Genomic DNA, 20468 nt, shown 5'->3' with positions numbered 1-20468 from the left:
ACGTCAAGTCACAGAGGTCAACTTGGGGTCATCACAGAGCTCAACTGAGGGTCATCTGGGACACGTCAGGTCACAGAGGTCAGCTTAGGATCATTAAAGAGCTCAATTGGAGGTCATCTGGGACATATCAGGTCACAGAGGTCAGTTTGGAGTCATCAGAGCTCAATTGGAGGTCACGGAGGTCATCTGGGACACGTCAGGTCACAGAGGTCAGCTTAAGGTCATCAGAGAGGTCACTTAGAGGTCGCAAAGGTCATATGGGACACGTCAGGTCACAGAGATCAACTTGGGGGTCATCAGTGAACTCAATTGGAGGTCATCTGGGACATATCAGGTCACAGAGATCAGCTTGGAGTCATCAGAGCTCAATTGGAGGTCACGGAGGTCATCTGGGACACGTCAGGTCACACAGGTCAACTTGGGGTCATGAGGGAGGTCACTTAAAGGTCACAGAGGTCATATGGGACATGTCAGGTTATAGAGGTCAGCTTGGGGTTATCAGAGAGCTCAATTGGAGGTCATCTGGGACATGTCAGGTCACAGAGATCAGCTTGGAGTCATCAGAGAGGTCACTTGATGTCACAGAGGTCATATGGGACACGTCAAGTCACAGAGGTCAACTTGGGGTCATCACAGAGCTCAACTGAGGGTCATTTGGGACACGTCAGGTCACAGAGGTCAGCTTAGGATCATCAAAGAGCTCAATTGGAGGTCATCTGGGACATATCAGGTCACAGAGGTCAGCTTGGAGTCATCAGAGCTCAATTGGAGGTCACGGAGGTCATCTGGGACACGTCAGGTCACAGAGGTCAGCTTAAGGTCATCAGAGAGGTCACTTAGAGGTCGCAGAGGTCATATGGGACACGTCAGGTCACAGAGGTCAACTTGGGGGTCATCAGTGAGCTCAATTGGAGGTCATCTGGGACATATCAGGTCACAGAGATCAGCTTGGAGTCATCAGAGCTCAATTGGAGGTCACGGAGGTCATCTGGGACACGTCAGGTCACACAGGTCAACTTGGGGTCATGAGGGAGGTCACTTAAAGGTCACAGAGGTCATATGGGACATGTCAGGTTATAGAGGTCAGCTTGGGGTTATCAGAGAGCTCAATTGGAGGTCATCTGGGACATGTCAGGTCACAGAGATCAGCTTGGAGTCATCAGAGAGGTCACTTGATGTCACAGAGGTCATATGGGACACGTCAAGTCACAGAGGTCAACTTGGGGTCATCACAGAGCTCAATTGAGGGTCATCTGGGACACGTCAGGTCACAGAGGTCAGCTTGGGGTCATCAAAGAGCCCAATTGGAGGTCCGGAGGTCATCTGGGACATGTCAAGTCACAGAGGTCAACCTGGGTCATCACAGAGCTCGATTGAAGGTCATGGGGGTCATCTTGGACACGTCAGGTCACAGAGGTCAGCTTGGGGTAATCAGAGAGATCACTTAGAGGTCGCAGAGGTCATATGGGACATGTCATGTCACACAGGTCAACTTGGGGTCATGAGGGAGGTCACTTAGAGGTCACAGAGGTCATATGGGACATGTCAGATCACAGAGGTCAGCTTGGGGTTATCAGAGACCTCAATTGGAGGTCATCTGGGACATGTCAGGTCACAGAGATCAGCTTGGAGTCATCAGAGAGGTCACTTGAGGTCACAGAAGTCATATGGGACACATCAAGTCACAGAGGTCAACTTGGGGTCATCACAGAGCTCTGATGGAGATCATGGGGGTCATCTGGGACACATCAGCTCACAGAGGTCAACTTGGGATCATCATAGAGGTCACATAGAGGTTACAGAGGTCATATGAGACACGTCAAGTCACAGATGTCAACTTGGGGTCATCACAGAGCTCAATTGGAGACCACTGATGCAGCTGAGACACGTCGGTCACAAAGGGCAACTTGGGGGCACGTCAGGTCACAGAGGTCAACTTATGGTCATCGCAGAGCTCAACTGGGGGTCTTCTGGGACATGTCAGGTCACAGAGTTCAGCTTAGGGTCATCAGAGAGATCACTTAGAGGTTACAGAGGTCATATGGGACACGTGAGGTCCCAGAAGTCAAGTTGGGGTCATCACAGAGCTCAAATGGAGGTCATCTGGGACATGCCAGGTCACAGAGGTCAGCTTAGAGTTATCAGAGCTAAACTGGAGGTCACGGAGGTCATCTGGGACACGTCAGGTCAAAAAGGTCAACTTGGGGTCATCGCAGAGCTCATTGGAGGTCATGGGGGTCATCTGGGACACGTTTTTGGAATCGGGTGAATTTTGGGGGATGACCCTTGCAACGTCCAACACCGCCTTTCTGGATTCGCCAGTAGTTGCTGGAATGGTGTTAGGCTACTTCCAATTCCTGAATGCCCCAATAAATGTGAAATAGCATATTATGGACCATTTTCAACACTCTTGCTGCCTCGCTGGCATGGATGGAGGCCTCATAGACGACCTGTCAGTTCAAGCTCTATAACTTGCATTAGCATCAACGGATTGCAACAAAATTTTCAGGATCTCAAGTTCAAACAATTTTACACATACCACGTAAATTTCGAGGCAATGACCCGAATGACCTGTGACCTATTCGGTATACCCCAAGGCAAGGTCAACTTGCGACACTGACACTACTTACGACTGCTATTTCAATTTTGTAAGTTGTGTCGCAAATCAGGCAATGTGCAATACATTAAAATTACAATAACCCACACCAAAACACACTATACCTACCAAATCAAGTTCTTCAGCACCCCTAAGGCCAGTGCACTGGCACGGGGCACGTCCAAGGTCAAATCGCGTTTCTCAGATTTTCGGTTTGTTATTTTCATCAAGGTTTTGATAGGTGCTCGCACGGTAGCCATGTTGGGATAGGTGAATTAAAGGTTAAATTATTTAAATATTTTAAAATAATTTAAGACCTGCCAAGCCTAACAATACGCAGAATAATAACCAACATTAAAAATTGTATTGGGATAAAAATTTATATGTGAATCGAAAGGGTCCGCTAAAAATGACCTTGACCTTTGACCCGTCATTTCTCCGTAGTTTGACCTTGCCAAAACAAGAAAAACCAGCAGTAACATCTCCAACATTGGTTGCATTATTGAACAAAAAATTATTGAAATCTAAGGGGTCCTCCTTTCTCACCTGGCCACGTGGTCACTTCCACTTCCTGTATTACACATACGTGACCTTGATTCTGACCTTTGACCTACTATATATCAGTTCGTGCTGCTTGCCAAAGTAAGAAACTGATATTTTTGAAATCAGCTTTTCATGGACTATAGTTGTACCAATTTTTACGAGAATCCAAAGGGTCCGCCGAGAATGACCTTGAACTTTGACCTAAGATTCCTCAGTTCTTAGGGGGTGCCAAGCCTAGGTGATTTATTTTCGTAATAAGCATGTCCTGGTCTATCTATCCTGTTAATTTAAATCGATTCTGAGGGGTCCGTTTTTGTCATTTTCTCCACGAATGTGGTGCTGGAATCCGAATCCGAATTTGAAGCCAACTTTATGAACGTGCTGTTATTGTCCACTCTGCAGAGAGTTCTTTAGTAATGCCATGCTTTAGGTTAATTTTGCACGTGTTTTGTTGCGTCGGACGCGGTAAGTGGTTGATGGAATCATTTTTATTTTGATATCTTCATGCATAACCAAGGCTTGCATAACTATTCTTATAAGGAATATGAGTAATTGAAATTACATATTTAAACGTAAGGTATAATGTCTGGTACAATTTGAGTACAATGACATATTTGATTCAATATTATTCGATTCATATTCGATTGATAACGATTCAATGAGGAAATGCTGACTGCGATGCATGTCTTCCATTTTTAGTAAGTATTGTCTGATAAGCTTGTCATTGTGTTCTGCCTCGGGGAAAATGCTATCGCTTGGATTTTCTCTATTGGCAAATCGTTTACGAGAAGATACGCTCAGCATGCCCAGTAGGTATTTAGGAGAGTTGTTTGTTGGATAATTATTCCTGTCTCGTTTCTTACCTCTTTGGGCATGTTTGCGAATATAAAGTGGCCAAAGTCAGACCAGAAAATGGGTTTGGGGGTAGGTGAGGTTTTGGCACTAAAGGCTGGCAATGCCTATGGGAGCCTGCCCCCCCCCCCCTCCACACACACACACACACTTTCAAAAATGTTCCTATGCCCAAACAGGTGTATTGAGCTGGTTTGTCTGCAATCTGGGCACCTAAAAAGTACTGATCTTTTACTTCAAATTCCACTTCCTACAGAGCAAGCTCCCCAGTTTATTGTCATATGGAGGCTAAAAGCTGGTCATAAGAAATGCTGCCAGAGCTATGGCATTTCATCATTCATTAGCCAATAGCTGTCCTCTGCAAAGTCAGCTTTTATATCAAAAGCTACCACCAGTAGGGTCATCACTGAGGACATACAAATTGTCCCCTCTCAATTCTACTAAGGCAAGAAATTTGCATGGGCAGTTGTTTCACACCCTACATCCAGCAACAATTGTACACAGCTTTATACTTTTGGTCCCATTCCAGATTGAGGGTCCCATTCCAGTTGGGGTAGCTAGGGACTTATGAGAGCTGGATGCCTTGCCAATGCCAAGGACGCATCTCCAGTCCTGTAAGTAAAGTCATTGTGGGCATTGGGGAAATCCAGCTGCCTGCACTTCTGGACCACAGTAGACCAGGGCTGCAGCCTAAGGCTGAGCGGCTTCAGCCTCAGGAGTCAGGGTAGTCTTCAGATACCGGTGGATGGCCAATTTGGATGCTAGGTGATGCCTTTGCATCAGTTTTCTTGCCAACGCTCGTGTTGACAAATGTGTTTTTAAGGTCGACCTTAAAATCACGAGCTTTGCCATTCGACTCACCGCGGTATTACACCCTTGACATGTGCGGTTTTCGAGCGTCTCTCGTAAACGGTTGCCGGCCAACCAGCGCCTAATTGTCAAGCTGACGTTCAGTGTTTTGGCAGCCTGAAGCTGGGCCATGGGTCATCTCTCTTGACCATCGCCACCGCACGGTGGCGGATTGATAGCTTGTGCTCTCTTACTATTGGTGATATGCGGTCTCTCTGAACTGGCTGTCTGGACAAGGTTTGCCTCTCGCGGCCAGTACCGGCCGAGGTCAGGTCACCCGCTGGGGACTGGGGTCACGTGATTATGTGACCAGACAGGTGCCCCTGGAGCCGGAGCCGGTAAAATAACTTTTGTTCCACATTGCGTTACATTACATTCTTTCAACACTCGGGAAGGACAATATAACAAGCGACACCGACCGCACATCAATTTCGGGACACCTTGAATGCAGTGTGCTGTGTGTTGCCGTTTTGCTAACAGATGTTTCTCTTCTTTCACACAGAAAATGGCCGGCGAAGTTGTCGTTGATGCCCTGCCGTACATCGATCAGGGTTATGAAGAGGCGGGTGTGAGGGAGGCTGCTTTGGCCCTGGTTGAAGAAGAAACTCGTCGCTATCGCCCGACTAAGAATTATTTGGACCACCTCCCGCCTTTGAATTTATCTCAGTATGAGACTGAGGTGATGCGTGCTGAGTTTGACCGACTGGCCGCCCGCCAGCCCATGGAAATGCTCAGCATGAAGCGGTACGAACTGCCCACGCCTCCGTCTGGAAAGATGACGGACATCAGTGCCTGGAATGAGTGTGTCGATAACTCGATGGCTCAGCTCGAGCACCAGGCCACCAGAATAGAAAATCTGGAGCTGATGATGGACCACGGCTGCGAAGCCTGGAAGATTTACAATGAGGTTCTGGTCAAGATGGCGTCGGATGCACAGAAACAGCTGCAGGATGTCAAAAAGAACATACAAGAGGTGAACTGGAAAAGGAAACAGGCGCAACAGAATGCCGGCGGTGAGTTGAGAAGACTTGAAGAAACTTGGGTCGGCTTAGTGAGCAAGAACTATGAAATCGAACAAGCGTGTGTGAACCTGGAGAGAGAACTCGCAAAGCTGAAGGACGAAATGAGCTTTGTGCAAAGCGAATGAGTGCGCGCCGACCTTATCATTTGGTGTTCATGTGTCGACTTTTTTATTTTGTCGAGGAGCCGGTGGGCTCATTTCACTATTGGACGAGATACGGGGCTAGAACGAGTTCCGCCTGTCCCGGTTGTCGCGACAGCCTGACTTCACCTACTGTGTTCCACTGCTGCTGCAGATGGATTTAATGTTGCACTGTCTGGTCAGCATTGATAAATACATCATCACGAAAGGTATGAAAAACGGGTTAAAAAGTGCTTTGGTGATGGGACGTCGTTTCGTTAGTAATTACAAACAACGAACAAACGTCAAACCGCCTACCTGGATTTTTCGGCTCTGTAATGTTCCGATCCGTCACCTAACTTTATCGCTCTCCGTTGTGCTCCGGACGAGACAGTTAGCGGTATCCGGGAGAATATCGCATTTTAATTATCACCATCACCATCAACCAGTTCACTAACTTTTACGTCAAGCGCACCTATGTTTGCTTATCCCGGCAGCGGTGGGCCTTCCGCGCGGTGGGGGGGGGGGGGGGCATTCCCCGATATCTTTTCCTCGCGTGTTACAGAAAAACCTCGCTCCCAGGCATCGGTAGGATTGTGATTGCAGGATTGCAAAATCCTGATTGCATTCCTTTTTGGTGGATTGCACCTGGATTTGAAATCCATTCCAAAAAACAGGATTTGATTGCGGATTGGATTGCATCATACTTCCAATTTTTGCAATCCAATCCGGATTGTGTTTGATTAGTGCTTTGAAATGGTTTGTTGCGATTGAAAATTATGAGATCGGCTTCATCGGCTTAATGTACTTTGCTATCAAGGGCTTTGCATCGAAACTTGAAATAATTTAAACGCTTTTAATTTAAACGCTCAAAATAATATACGCTGATGAACTACATAGGAAGGGCAAAATTACGTATTTGAGGGCGAGTTTTAAAATATAAAACACTGGTTGGGTAGAGGTTTAAATGTGGGGGTGTTTGAAGCAAAAAATATTTCCCATAAAATACCTGTGCCTTAGATAGGAATTACTCGCAAGACTAGATACTAGAAATGGGTGATTTGGGGATGGCGGCACGGCCCTATGCCCCCTCCCTCCCCCGGATCCACTAGTGCACATAATAATAAAAATTGCAAAAAAGGATTGCGGATTTGATCACAATCCAAGTGAAAAAGGGGATTGCGGGTAGGAATGCGATCCACTTCGGCACTAGGAATGTGGATTGGGAATGCAATCCTTTCAAAAAGGATTTTACCGATGCCTGCTCGCTCCTTCGTCGCTCGGTTTTTCAGTAACCCGCTTGGAAAAGATATCCTGATCTTCCACTCGGAGCCATGAAGAATCCTCTATATCTCCGAAACTACTGGACGGATCCGTAAAATTCAAACGGCGTTCGATAGCCCTGTCAAATTTGTCGACTAAACCCGAATTTCATTGACCTTGGGGTCACCAATGACGTCACAGGTCAGGTCAAAGATAAAATGTTTCACCGTTCACGGGTCTTCTAGGGTAAGGGAATGCGCTATAACATCGAGTAAAACGCATTTTGTCCAAAATCAGCGATAGGGCGTCAGTTGGCTAGCACATATGTTGATGCTGCTATTAGAGGTCACTGATAGTACCAGGTTAGGTGACAGGTCAGGTCACCAAGGGTCAGCACATGAACCAACTTTACTAGGGTTGTGCGATGCATGTTTTATGGCCATTTTTTTCATTTCAAACTCAATGGTGTTGGTTATAAGACCATCAGGTACGGTTTAGGTCACTTTCTGGTGGAGGTCAGGTCAACGTCAGGTCAAAAAGGTCAAATTTCAAAGTTGATATTTTTGCATAAAATGGGTATCGATTCGATGCAGCTCGTCACGGGGAGTCTAAAGGTGATCTTTGTTTTGCGCTACGTGGTCTAGAATTGCTTTAAAAAAATTAGTTTGAAAATTTGACGTCATCAATTTTTAACACTTTTTTCGCTATAACTTGGCCAAGAAAAGAGGTATCGATCTCAAATTCGGTCTGTGGATAGAAGGCGGTAGAGACTTTCACATATATTCCGGTTTTTCGAAATTAAAAACTTTTTGGATTTTTTGGCCTATATATTTAAAAAAACTAGTTTTTTGGGGGGCAAAATCCAAAAATTTCAAAAATCCGAGATAGTAGTTTTGTAGCCCTGTTGATTCTACATTTTTTTTTATCTCAAAAGCATTTTTCTGCATTTCTAAAGCTGTAGGCCTGACCGGCCTGACAGCTCTTCCCGCAAAACCTTTTTTGGGTCAAAAAGGGCAGAAATGATGTCACTCCGACGTCATAAGCGGCCAACCTATCATAGCCTTTGGAAAAATGTCTAGTCACAATGTGTAAAAGCTATTCACGGGAGGGTACTGAATGTTTGGTGACGATCGGCGCAGCGGTGCTGGAGATATATTGAAAAAACTAAAGGGGGGACAAAAAATGCCCCCCCCCCACCGTCTGGAAGGTTTAAACACACGTCATACATCGTTGCGTTGCATACATATTACGTGTAGCATAGCATACCTATTCGTTACGTGGTCATTTGTCTGCAACAAAGCTGATCATGCCGGCGGCGGAACGAGGGGGGGGGGGCACCGTGTCCGTGCCCCCCTTTGATTTTGGCATTTTAATATTAGCCCTATGGGCGTTGCATGGAAAGAATGGGACCAAAAGTCGACAGTGTCAAAAGTTCCCCCCCCCCCCCTTGATTGAAGGTGTTCGCTGCCACTGAAGCTGATGCCCTTTACTACTCAGCGCTATAAAAGGCAGAAAAAATTTCGGTGCACTTGAAGGAAATTTCCTACCGAACAGGGAAGGCCTGAAATTGGAAGCTATAGAGAAGATACTTCTGGTACTTGAGATGGTGAAAATAAGAGTACTTGCCCCTTGTTAAAAAGAAGCTATGATATAAATTTCAAACCTCACGCTGTAGAGGAAATGAAATTGCCTTTTGATTCATTTTTATCAATATTAAAGTATCTTCGAAACAAAAAACGTGTGATCCGAAATAAGTATTAATAATTCTTAGGTACTGAGCATGTACTGAGAGTACTTTTTGTGTAAATTTTGTCCATCAAAATTCAAAACATGTTTTGAAGGAACTGCGCCATTGCTCGTATATGTCACTGAATTTTTGTGCGCTCTGTGTGTGTGTGTTATTGTGTTGAATGTTGATATAGGTTTTGCATATTGTTTTCGGATCGGGACTGCATGTCATGCATATACGTCTGCTTCCACCACGTATCTCTAGATAAAAATAGGCATTTTTCGGTGAGTATATGCGATTTAGTTTCTTTTGTGTGGGTTTTGGTTTGGTCAAATGCTGTCTGTTGCCTATTCGAGTTCCTGGCTAGACAAAACATTACTGGAATCAGAATGAAAAGCAATGCTTCTCCATTTGCTGCTAAATGTTATGATGTTTTCCTAAATCTCTGTAAGTTAATCATGAATACACTTGCTTTGGTGTGCTCAGGGGGTGACTGGTCTTTCAACATCACATACAGTGGTCACACCTCGCTAGTACCGTCAAGTGTCATTGTCAATGACTATGAGCATTCTAAGCGAAAAACAGTGGACGTTCAGGTAAGGTAACTAGTAGAGGGCATGTATTTTGAGACCTCAACACAAATTGTGGCAACTTGTATTGCTAATTTTTTTGGTAATTCAGGGACGCTCCCAGCGGCATGCCCCACGGTTACCTCTCCCGATCGGCCACCAAAAACAGCTATTGATGTTTTGCTGACTAATCAGCATGAGGCCATACTTGACACCCATTGGATGATGAGTTAGTGATTATAATTGGGAGGGCCAGAGCATCAAATCTAATTTATCTAAAGCAGCCCTGGTAATTCAGTTTAGGACTTAATTTTGTTGTTATTAGGCTTGTCTGGTAATAACTTGGATAACTGATGAAGACTGCAATTCATTTTGCCATTGGTGCAATAAATTTCTTTGTTGTTAGCTAAAGTAGGTAATAAATTGAAACATGGAGTAGAATGGATTATAAGGAGGTTGCTCTGTGCTCATGTCCAGTTTGCCCTGTTATCATGGCAACCTGAGGCTATTTGGCCCTCAGAGGTGCAGCTACTATTTTTCCTGATTTTGATTGGGATTGCTTGACCCGGTTTTCCTAATTAGGTGTGCCTTAGGTGTGCTTCAAATGCTGCTCACTGGCCTTGTCCATACTACAGAATTCTGAAGTTCCAGCATGAGATTGATTGGCATTTAGCATATTTCCTGATAACTTACAGGTAGCTATTTATTTATTTATAGCTGAGTCTTTTCTTGAGGAGGATTAATATTGATAACTTCCTGACTTTCTCTAGTGGATGCACTTTTTTGATGGACTAAGATATTGCAAGTGTGGATTTTATATGGAGTGGTGTGCATGCCAAAGTGATCAGGGTAGGATGACTGTTCTAGCTTAGAGTTGTCCCAGAAACAGTATGTGAAAGGTACAACTTGTCAACCTTGTTGGTATGGCTATGGCTTGTCACTGTTGCCTTGCTTTGCAGTCTAGTCAAGGATTCTGGGTGGTTTGACTGCCCCAGAATTTGATGCATAGATTATGATTATTATCTTGTAATCAAGCAATGAAGTTTTTACTCAGTGCCTACAGTTTTGCAGAACTGAAGTTGTTGACCTGCTCCAGAAGTAATAAGTTAATAACCAGAGCTTGTAATATGTAACCATATTTAGTAAGACAAAAACTGCAGTTGATGTCCCATGAAACCTCAATATTATAAAGTAATTATCATCAGGCTAATGTTTATGTAATACCCGACTTGAAGTATTGGTCAAAGTAGCAGTTACCAATGCCTCAAAGATTGGTCATGAAGTTATGTATATGAGGTAAAGCTTTGTTGTTAAAGCAAGCCAAATAAAATGTGATTTTCTGTGTGTGTTGCATGTTCTGTCTTCCCCCATATAATTCACAATTGTTTTCCCTCAGGAATTTGAGTGCCTTTAGCAGCTGGTGACAGTGGGCACAATGCCAGTGAATGCTGGAGCAGCCATGAAATTGTGCAACCAGCCGATCGTCCTGGGCTCGGGTGAGTTGATGGGTAGCTCAGATAGCAATCCAGCGTCCGTAATATCTTCATGCTCTTTTACACACAAAATTGTAGCCTCTGGGTTTATTATTGGCACACATTTGGTTCGGATTTCATTGATGATGACATATAGTGTAGTACCTAATTGTTTGCTGAATGTCAGAACAAGATGGATTGGTAAATGGTCCTGTTGTCCTTTGAGTAAGTATTTAGGAACTCGTAAGAAGGGCAGCAAAATTGACATGTTGGCACAGGTGGCAGCTGCTCTAATAATGGGAGTTGGTTCTGTGGACGCCTTGTCCATTGCTTCCAATTTGTTGTGTTTGCCGTGGTGAGTTGCTGCCGACTCTGCGGAGCTGACGACTCTGCGAAGCTGACGACTGTGCTGTGCTGTGTTGTGTATTGAGCTGCCGACTGTCGCCAGGTCGCCGGAAGGGCCGGCCGCGGAAGCTGGTGGTTTCCCCGTGCCGGTCCGTGGTGCCGCCGGCCAAGGCCACGGAGATCATCCACCGCACGCGCAAACACCGCGCCGCTGCCGGAAACACCATCACAAAGTGAGTGGCCACGCGCCAGCAGGTGACGCTGGAGGGCCGGCAGGGCGCGCCGGGACGGGCTGCGGAGTCAACCGATGCGCAATGGTCATTGTAGGTGGCCAATAATTATCTTGATAATGATTTGTTCTCCGTGTCACTTTCTTCGCTGTTACATTTGGTATTCGTGCTCAGAAACATACGTGTATTTTGTCCTAATTTGTTGTTCAATGCCATAGACTTTGAGCATTTATCAGCCCTCAGACCTTCACCCCATGTCGAAAGCATCAGATATGCAGTGAAAATGACCACTATCGCTCATGCTTATCGTTAAATGTTGCAAACAAGGCCATCTGCATGATTCTGAAGTACCTTGGCGCGACGTTTCGCCCGCCAATCAATGATGCCCACGAACTATGATAATGCTACAGGTCAGGTGCAGGTTTCGCGTGATTTACCCAGGAGAATCGCTCAGTTCTGTCCCCACCGGGCCGGATAGTGGGCTTCCTGTCGTTGCTGGTAGTGGTACCGACTGTGGCGTTTACAACACGTGTAGTGTTAACTGAAGATCTGGCTAAGATCACGCACGTGTGTCTCTGTGTCCCGGCAGCTACTTCTTGCCTAGTTCGGGCTAGGTTAGTTACTTGTCTAATTGTCTATGTGTCCCGGCCATAGGCGGCGGAACGGAGAGGGCACCGGGGCACCGTGCCCCTTTTGATTTTGGCATTCCAACATTAGCCCTATGTGCGTTGCATGGAAAGAATGGGACCAAAAGTCGACAGTGCCCCCCCCCCCCTAATTGAAGGTGTTCCGCCACTACTGGTCCCGGCAGCTACTTCGCGGTTGGTAAGGTTAGGTCGGTCACGTGTGTCTCTGTGTCCCGGCAGCTACTTTTCGCCGGGCGGCGCCCAGGTGGGCCCGGTACTGGTGGCCGCCGAGTGTCCGCCGCTGGCCGGTCTGCCGGCCGAACAGACGGCCCGCCGACGCCGCTCCTGCCTGGCCGACGAGCGCCGCACGCCCGGTACGTGGTACCCCTGTCCCTCCCTGAGCGCCGCACGCCCGGTACGTGGTACCCCTGTCGCCCTCCCTCCCCTCCCTTCCTGAGCGCCGCACGCCCGGTACGTGGTACCCCAGTCCCTCCCTGAGCGCCGCACGCCCGGTACGTGGTACCCCTGTCGCCCTCCCTTCCTGAGCACCGCACGCCCGGTACGTGGTACTCCGCCCAGGTGCAGTCTCCTATCGTCCTCCCTCCCCTCCCTTCCTGAGCGCCGCACGCCCGGTACGTGGTACCCATGTCCCTCCCTGAGCGCCGCACACCCGGTACGTGGTTCTCCGCCCGGGTGCAGTCTCCTGTCGCCCTCCTTTCCTGAGCGCCGCACGCTCGGAACGTGGTGCTCCGCTCCGACACAGTCCCTTATCTCCCTGTGTGAATGACGACGTCCGGTACGTGGTTATCAATCAGTACCTTATGCAGGATAGGTTATATCCAGGGATGCGGAGCCGTGGAAATTTCAGACGGCTCCGGCTCCGGCTCCGGCTCCGGAGAAAAAAATCGGCTCCGGCTCCGGCTCCGGCTCCGGGTGAAATGTTATGGCGGCTCCGGCTCCGGCTCCGGCTCCGAGTAAAATGGTCCGGCTCCGGCGGCTCCGGCTCCGGAGGCTCCGGCTCCGACTCAGTACATCCCCTATGCAATCAATTAAATACGGGTGGAAGAAAAATTGGATTGGTTATACGCGTTACTCTTTGCCATGACCGGCTCATGACCGCGTCCCCGCGCAAACGCACCTCGGAGAGAACTGGCAGAACAAAGGACTAGGAAGCGATGGCATTGGAAACGCAGTCGCCGCGAATCGGAGTTCACTGAACCATCGTAAGCTGACACCCGTCTCGGCAGAGACGGTGCTGGGAGTCGCAGTCCACTGCACTGGCTTGAAAACAATGGCCGTCACCTGATGACCGGTCCTCATGTTCTGGGGATGCAGTAGACGTGGGGGGGGGGAGGGAGGAGCAGACAGGAAGTTGATTGCGTACTGTGGGATACTGGGGATATTCGGCTTTTTTCATTCACTTGATGGCCCATGACGTAAGTACATACCATATGTTCCACTGCCTTGTACTGTCAAACCGAACTAGGTCAATTATTTTTTTTTTCCTCTTCAAAAAATAAAAAGGAGCCGGAGTCGCCCCCTTTTTTGGCGGCTCCGGCTCCGGCTCCGGCTCCGGTCTATATTGTTTCACGGCTCCGGCTCCGGCTCCGGCTCCGGGCAAAATATGCCGGCTCCGGCGGCTCCGGCTCCGACTCCGGCTCCGGCTCCGCATCCCTGGTTATATCATTCACTTGAAACCAGGGATGTGGAGTTGTACCTACCCCCTGATTGCATTTATCATTGTCGCTCAGTATTATCTGACCACCCCCGGCGCGTTCGATGAGTGTTTTCCCGTCCGTCTGACGTGTGTGTCTCCCCGCTGACAGACCCGCCAGCCACCACCACGGCCGCCGGCGCTCCGGAGGAGTCTGTGCGCGAGGCGGCCGGATCGCCGCGCACGCCCGTCAGTCCGCACAAGATCCAGTCGCTGGACTGCGAGTCGCTGCCGCTGGCGCCCGCCGCCCGCCGCCACCCCCTCTCGCCGGCCTTCAGTCTCAACAAGCCGAAGCTGTCCTACAAGCCGGCGCCCGTCAAACTGGCCAAAAGTGCCCGCCTGTGAGTCCGGGGTCGTTGGGTATGGCCGGGGTGCCGATTTTTTTCGGTTCCTGGCTCTGGTTATTGAATTTTGAGTGGTGTGATCCTGCCCACCTAACCACCTAGCAATGGTTCCACGAGCATATATTATTTAGGATTTGTTGTACAAAACGTTTATTTATTATGTTTGTTGCAAGTGATAAATGATAAGCCGTCCAGCAGTTTATGAAACACTGAACCACGCCAGTGTGTTCCATTCTCTGACGCCGGCCCGCCCCGTCTGACCTGCGGGTTACGGACAAAAGTACGTATCGCTAAAGTACGTAGGACAAAAGTACGTAAGCAAAAGTACGTAGGATTAAAGTACGTATCGCAGAAGTACGTACAGTATAAAGTACGTATGGACAAAAGTACGTCAGGGACAAAAGTACGTATCGCAGAAGTACGTACAGTATAAAGTACGTATGGACAAAAGTACGTCAGGGACAAAAGTACGTATCGCAGAGGTACGTACAGCATAAAATACGTATGGACAAAAGTACGTCAGGGACAAAAGTACGTATAGCTAATGTACGTAAGGTAAAAAGTACGTATGGACAAAAGTAAGTCAGGGACAAAAGTACGTATCGCAGAAGTACGTAGGGTATAAAAAACGTATGGACAAAAGTACGTCACGGACAAAAGTACGTATAGCTAATGTACGTAGGGTAAAAAGTACGTATGGACAAAAGTACGTCACGGACAAAAGTACGTATGGCAGAAGTACGTAGGGTATAAAGTACGTAAACGTATGGACAAAAGTACGTCAATTACAAAAGTACATATAGCAAATGTACGTAGGGTATAAAGGTAAAGACGCAAGGTAAAGACCAAGATACCTTTAAGAAACCTTGGTAAGGTAAGGTAAGGTAAGGTAAGGTAAAGACCTTGGGCAAGACGCCCCAGATAATTTATTTTGCTACATAGGCCTACCTAAATTTTGTCCTACGTCACCTGGAAGGCCAAATTTGTGCTCAATGTGTTCTTTGGACATTTTACTTTAAATTCCACCCCTCTTAATTTATTCACTTATGATCGGACTCCCAGCTAGGAAGTGATTTGTGAAGCAACTGCAAATGGGGCATTTGCCCCAACCCCAGGGCAAAACGCCCCACGGCCTGAGGCAAGATGCCCCATACTCTAGAGTCTAGCTTAAAGATTAAACATGGTAGTTGGCTAAATCTTATATGAGAGGTCCGTTAGACCGCTGGAGGCACGGCACTGAAGTTAGCACCTTCCATCCTATCAGGTGTTCAGCTATGACACTATTGTATGAGCAGGTTTTTCACGTGCCTCATGAGGCCAAATAATAAATTATTGCAATGCAAATCAGTTAACAATACACTTCCTTTGCCATACAGTTGCTGAGAAAAATACATATAAATGCATAGAAACTTGCTGTTCGCCAGCTACCGAACATTAGGAAGTGGGTAGTCCGAATAACACATGCGGGTAAAACGCCCCATGGGGCTTTTTGCCCCGCGACCTACTGGGGCGTTTTACCCCATCACGTAGTTCGGTCAGCGAACAACGCCTTGCGCTCCAGCAAGACATAATTTAACACGAACCAACCCGGCATTATAAGCGTTAGACAATAGTTGTTCAAAATACATAAAAGTCGGTAACCTGATGTGGACTACAAAAGAACGCGATGATGCATAATCAGATGACCAAACATAAAAATCACTCAAAAACACATTTTTGGCTATATCTCCCTAGAGAGCTATCACAATTTCTTTCCAGCCTGCTCATATAATGATCATATAGTGCACGTTTAACAGAAGAGAGGATCTTTCCCCAGAACCCTGTCAGTTCCGAGAAACATCGGTGAGGCCGCCAGGCGTTTTACCTCGGCGGGGCGACTTGCCCCGGTCTACCCTACGTGTGGACCAAAGTACGTCACGGACAAAAGTACGTATAGCAAATGTACGTAGGGTATAAAGTACGAGCCCCACCCATGGGGTAAGTTGATCAATGTGTAATACCTTTCTTATTATCTATTTAGTGAGCATTTGTTACAAGGCATAGCAAAATTTCTCGATGAGTAAATGGGCGAAATGGACAAAGCTATATTATTTGCTATATGAATTTGTCATGAGTTCCCTGTAGTATGGCAACAGGGCAGCAATAAAGAAAAATTGGCTCAACTTGCACTACTATACCCTACTTCTAGCATACGTACTTATACACTACGTACTTTTGCATACGAACCGTACGTACTTTTGGCATACGTATTTTTTACACTACGTACTTTTGCATACGAACTTTTGCGTACGAACATTTGCGTACGTACTTTATACACTACGTACTTTTGCAAACGTACTTTTGCGTACGAACATTTGCGTACGTACTTTTGGCATACGTACTTTATACACTACGTACTTTTGCATACGAACTTTTGCGTACGAGCATTTGCGTACGTACTTTTGGCATGCGTACTTTTTACACTACGTACTTTTGCATACGTACTTTTGCGTACGAGCATTTGCGTACGTACTTTTGGCATACGTACTTTATGCACTACGCACTTTTTCATACGTACTTTTGCGTACGAACATTTGCGTACGTACTTTTGACATACGTACTTTATGCACTACGTACTTTTGCATACGTACTTTTGCGTACGAACATTTGCGTACGTACTTTTGGCATACGAACTTTAGCGCCTACGTATATTTGCGTACGAACATTTGCATACGTACTTTTGTCCTACGTACTTTAGCGATACGTACTTTAGTCCTAACATCCTGACCTGCAGGGCCGGAGGACCGGCAGCCGCCGGGGCCGCGCCGTCGCCAACCGCCGCCGACACCAACCGCAAGCTCACCGACTACTTCCCGATCCGGCGCAGCAACCGGCGCACCAAGCGCGCGCTGGACGAGGAGCGCTCCTGCGAGATCCGCCGCCGGCTGGCCAAGGGCTGCGACGAGGGACTCGAGGTGGGTGGCGCGTCTGCCCGGCGCCGGCGGACGCGGCAGGGCGTCCTGCCTGACTGCCTTGGGACATTGTCTTCTCATGCCCTTACTCGTTTTATATCGTGAAGTGCAGCTATTGCGCCGCGCTGGTCCGCGCCCTGACGCCGTGTCCCTGTCCGGCCGCCAGGTGGCGCTGTTCCCCACCAAGGGGCGCGGCGTGGTGGCGACGCGTCCGTTCGCGCGCGGCGAGTTCGTGGTGGAGTACGCCGGCACGCTGGTGGACCTGGAGGAGGCACGCCGCCGCGAGCGGGTCTACTCGCAGGATCAGAACACCGGCTGCTACATGTACTACTTCACCTGCAAGGACCACAACTGGTGGTGAGTGACCGGCCCGGCCGGCAGCGGCCTGCCGCCCAGCCCCCCGCTCGGCCGGCCCCCCTATAATGAGCTGATGTTGATAGCTGTTTCTGCTGAGATTTGGCCATGGGACAGGGCACCTGGTGCTCGGCAGACAGCTGGAAAGGCGCGAACCTTACTTGCATAGTAAATTGTTGAATCAATTGCGTTATTTTAGACTATGAAAAATCGTCCCAAGCGCATACCGATGTTCAATCATACTCCTGAGTCCTGGTGACAATTATTTTTGTTAAATGTCTCAGTTTGAATAATAAGTGCTGGAGGGAGTCGCATTTTCGCCATTGCTTCTATTCTCTTTGTATATGTGCAGAACGTAAATCTGCACTTTATTAATGACAAATGCTGAAAAAATGCTGCTCCTCCGGTGTTTTACTGGCCAAGTCTCGAGGTGTCAGCTAAATCATATCGTATGAGCTGACATGATCACCTCAGCCTGGTGCAGCCTGCAATCTGTCATGGTTATCTCTGCCTCCTTCACCCGTCTTATCACATGTCAAAAAAGGAAATGGCGTCTTGCTAGCAGCTGGCTTGTTTACCTTCATCAAGGGCCTGTTATCGTACCTGATAACGACGCATTCTTTCACACACTTCTCTATAACGCCCTTGCTGGCTCGGTTTTAACTTTTCAAAGTTATGCTAAGAGCGTTAGATGTAAGCTGCTCTTCCACTACACATATGTCAGGAAGAACAAAAAGATAGCTCGGAAATCGTCAATGACTTTCTTGGTTAACATGATGCATATTACGAAGGCTGTAGGTTGATATCTACGGCAGTATCCATAGTTCCACCCATTGCCCTCAGTTTTGCTACATAGCAATCGGCTGACACTGTTATGCTTGTATTTTCTATTTTTACCACCAGCTGTTCGCCAGCATTGATGTGAGCCGTTTCCATATCTGTCCGCTGTTATTGGTGGTGAGGCCGTGTTTGTTCGTCGTCTGTATGTGTTCTCAATGTTGACCTGAGCGGGCGCCCGTGTCACCAGCATCGACGGTACCCCGGAGACGCCGCGACTGGGCCGGCTGGTCAACCACAGCCGGCACGCCCCCAACTGCGTGACACGCTCGCTGGAGGTGGACGGCCGGCCGCGGCTCGTGCTGATCGCCAAGCACGACATCGCCGCCGGCGACGAGATCCTGTACGACTACGGCGACAGGAGCCGCGAGAGCCTGCTCCACCACCCGTGGCTGGCGTTGTAGTCGGCCGCGCGCCGCGCTGGGGGCGCGCCGGTCCGGTCCGCCGCCGGCCGAGTACTCCCGGAGAGCCGGAGAGCCTCAGACGGGCGCCGTCCCCCTCACCCATCACTGCCACCCTGCACAGCCGTGCGGGCCGACCGGGGCCCGAAGGGCCGCTATGTACAGCTGTATATAATCGTGTGTACTCGTAGGATAATTCGACGACTTGACGACATTGCGCGGTGCAACATATCGTGCGGGCCTGCGCTCGCCTCCTGTGGAACTCTTGCCGTTCGCTGCATTTACGGGCCGGAGCGGTGGCGGCGGTGGGCTATCCGCGGGGCGCGCTGTTAGCAGGGTGTGAGTCCGCCCACCCCGCCACTGTGAGCTCGCTGCCGCCGCGCCGGCCCGCCCCGGCCCGCTCAGGATCTCCGCTGTTGGCGCCGCGTGCTGCTCCCAGGCGGCCGTCCCAGGATCTCAGTTACTCGAGCGGCGGGCGGCCGGCGCCGGTCGCCGGCCCGGCCGCCCCCGAGACCGTTCGTCCTCGTCCGGCATTAGTGGCTCGGGCCACCGTGAGGCGCCGCTGCGCGTCCCACGCCACTCGCGCTCGATACGTTCCGTTGGAGGCACGCGCTCGACGGGCTGTGGTGCATGCTTTAGTGCGGCGCGCCGCCGCGCGTGCGGTTGTGTTTTGGCCGCCGGTGGGCCGTTTGTCGCCGCCGCCGGCCGCCTTCTGTACAGTTTTGTAGTTTTTGTTTTAACTGATAGCCTTGGAGTGTGCTGTGGTAGCTGGCCTCCTGGGCAGGCTGTCGGTATGTGTGTGTGCCTGCGCTGTACCAGCGCCGTCGGCCGGCCCGGCCGGTGTCGTCACCCGGCGGTACCCGGCCTGCACCCCTGGCGGCAGCTCTGTCCGCGCCGCGCCCGTCCACCGGGCGCCGGGGGACACCAGCCGCGGGCCCGGCCACTCTGTGTTTTATGCTTCTGTTGATTGTTTTGGCTGGGCGCCGTTTTTCAGGGTTTGACGGGCGCTCTCTTCTCTCTGTCTTGGTTTTACTGTCTCGCGGTCGCGCGGGTCGGGCGGCTGATGTTGGCCTTTCAGTCGGACACTGCCTCGCGCCGCCTCGGGCCCTCAGCGGCCACTTGTAACAAACACGATTTCCATTGGTAGAAGTTCAAATACATTTTAGCAGGCTGTCCGATGTGGTTTGGTGTCGGAGGCGATCGGCGGCTGAGCTGCCACCTGTTCAGAGCCTGGATACATTCTGTGAACAGGCCGGGACACCGTGTGAGTATGCGAGGAAGACGGCCTACACAGGACCTGAAATATGCGCGGAACGTGGCATGTTTTGACCGATGTCGATTACTGGAGAGAGATGCTACATTTTGAACCCACCTTTTGAATGGGATTTTGCCAAAATCTGGGAAGTTTTTCATATATCGAGATGTATCGCAAAGTTTCTTGCAGCCACTTCAACCGGTTACCAATAGCTACCAGCCTACCGCCGGGTCGATTTTTAGCGAAATCGATGGAGGTGCCGACTTCTTCGAACATCTGTCGATTACCTACGCTAAAACGTCACAAATAAGTAGGCGGGCACCCACGAGGCAATGCTTTCCTACGTGTCACAGTTATGGTGCCACTGGCATTGCACATGCGTTCGTGCAAGGGCCGG

At 49.1% G+C, this 20468-nt stretch overlaps 2 protein-coding genes across 5 annotated transcripts; both read left to right on the top strand.

The window, feature by feature from the left end:
* Positions 1–3148: 3148 nt before the first annotated feature.
* On the top strand, positions 3149–6210 carry LOC122370612 (pre-mRNA-splicing factor SPF27-like). 4 transcript variants are annotated; one of them, XR_006254584.1, is made up of 2 exons: positions 3149–3238; positions 5343–6210. XR_006254584.1 is itself a non-coding variant. In XM_043346343.1 (2 exons), the coding sequence occupies exon 2, from the start codon at positions 5346–5348 to the stop codon at positions 5985–5987; it is 642 nt and encodes a 213-aa protein (XP_043202278.1). In that variant the 5' UTR covers positions 3591–3604; positions 5343–5345; the 3' UTR covers positions 5988–6210. The 4 variants fall into 4 exon arrangements, 2 of the variants coding, with proteins under 2 accessions (XP_043202278.1, XP_043202277.1); XM_043346343.1 differs by lacking the exon at positions 3149–3238 and adding an exon at positions 3591–3604; XR_006254583.1 differs by lacking the exon at positions 3149–3238 and adding an exon at positions 3611–3837.
* Positions 6211–9046: 2836 nt separating this feature from the next.
* Positions 9047–19991, top strand: LOC122370614 (N-lysine methyltransferase KMT5A-like). Its single transcript, XM_043346345.1, has 8 exons — positions 9047–9257; positions 10939–11038; positions 11463–11592; positions 12456–12589; positions 14042–14270; positions 17047–17227; positions 17391–17581; positions 18606–19991. The coding sequence occupies exons 2-8, from the start codon at positions 10978–10980 to the stop codon at positions 18817–18819; spliced, it is 1140 nt and encodes a 379-aa protein (XP_043202280.1). The 5' UTR covers positions 9047–9257; positions 10939–10977; the 3' UTR covers positions 18820–19991.
* Positions 19992–20468: the final 477 nt, after the last annotated feature.

This window comes from Amphibalanus amphitrite, unplaced genomic scaffold (assembly GCF_019059575.1).
Source record: "Amphibalanus amphitrite isolate SeventyFive unplaced genomic scaffold, NRLGWU_Aamphi_draft 001150F_arrow, whole genome shotgun sequence".
Classification (NCBI taxonomy): Eukaryota; Metazoa; Arthropoda; class Thecostraca; order Balanomorpha; family Balanidae; genus Amphibalanus; species Amphibalanus amphitrite.
The sequence above is the reverse complement of the archived record's forward strand: the minus strand, read 5'-3'. Positions and strand labels throughout refer to the sequence as shown.

Coding starts and splice junctions, on each gene's coding strand:
- LOC122370614 (XM_043346345.1), top strand. CDS start 10,978: ATGCCAGTGAATGCTGGAGCAGCCATGAAATTGTGCAACCAGCCGATC. Junction 11,593..12,455: donor GCCGGAAACACCATCACAAA/GTGAGTGGCCAC, acceptor GTGTCCCGGCAG/CTACTTTTCGCCGGGCGGCG. Junction 12,590..14,041: donor CGACGAGCGCCGCACGCCCG/GTACGTGGTACC, acceptor CCCCGCTGACAG/ACCCGCCAGCCACCACCACG.
- LOC122370612 (XM_043346343.1), top strand. CDS start 5,346: ATGGCCGGCGAAGTTGTCGTTGATGCCCTGCCGTACATCGATCAGGGT.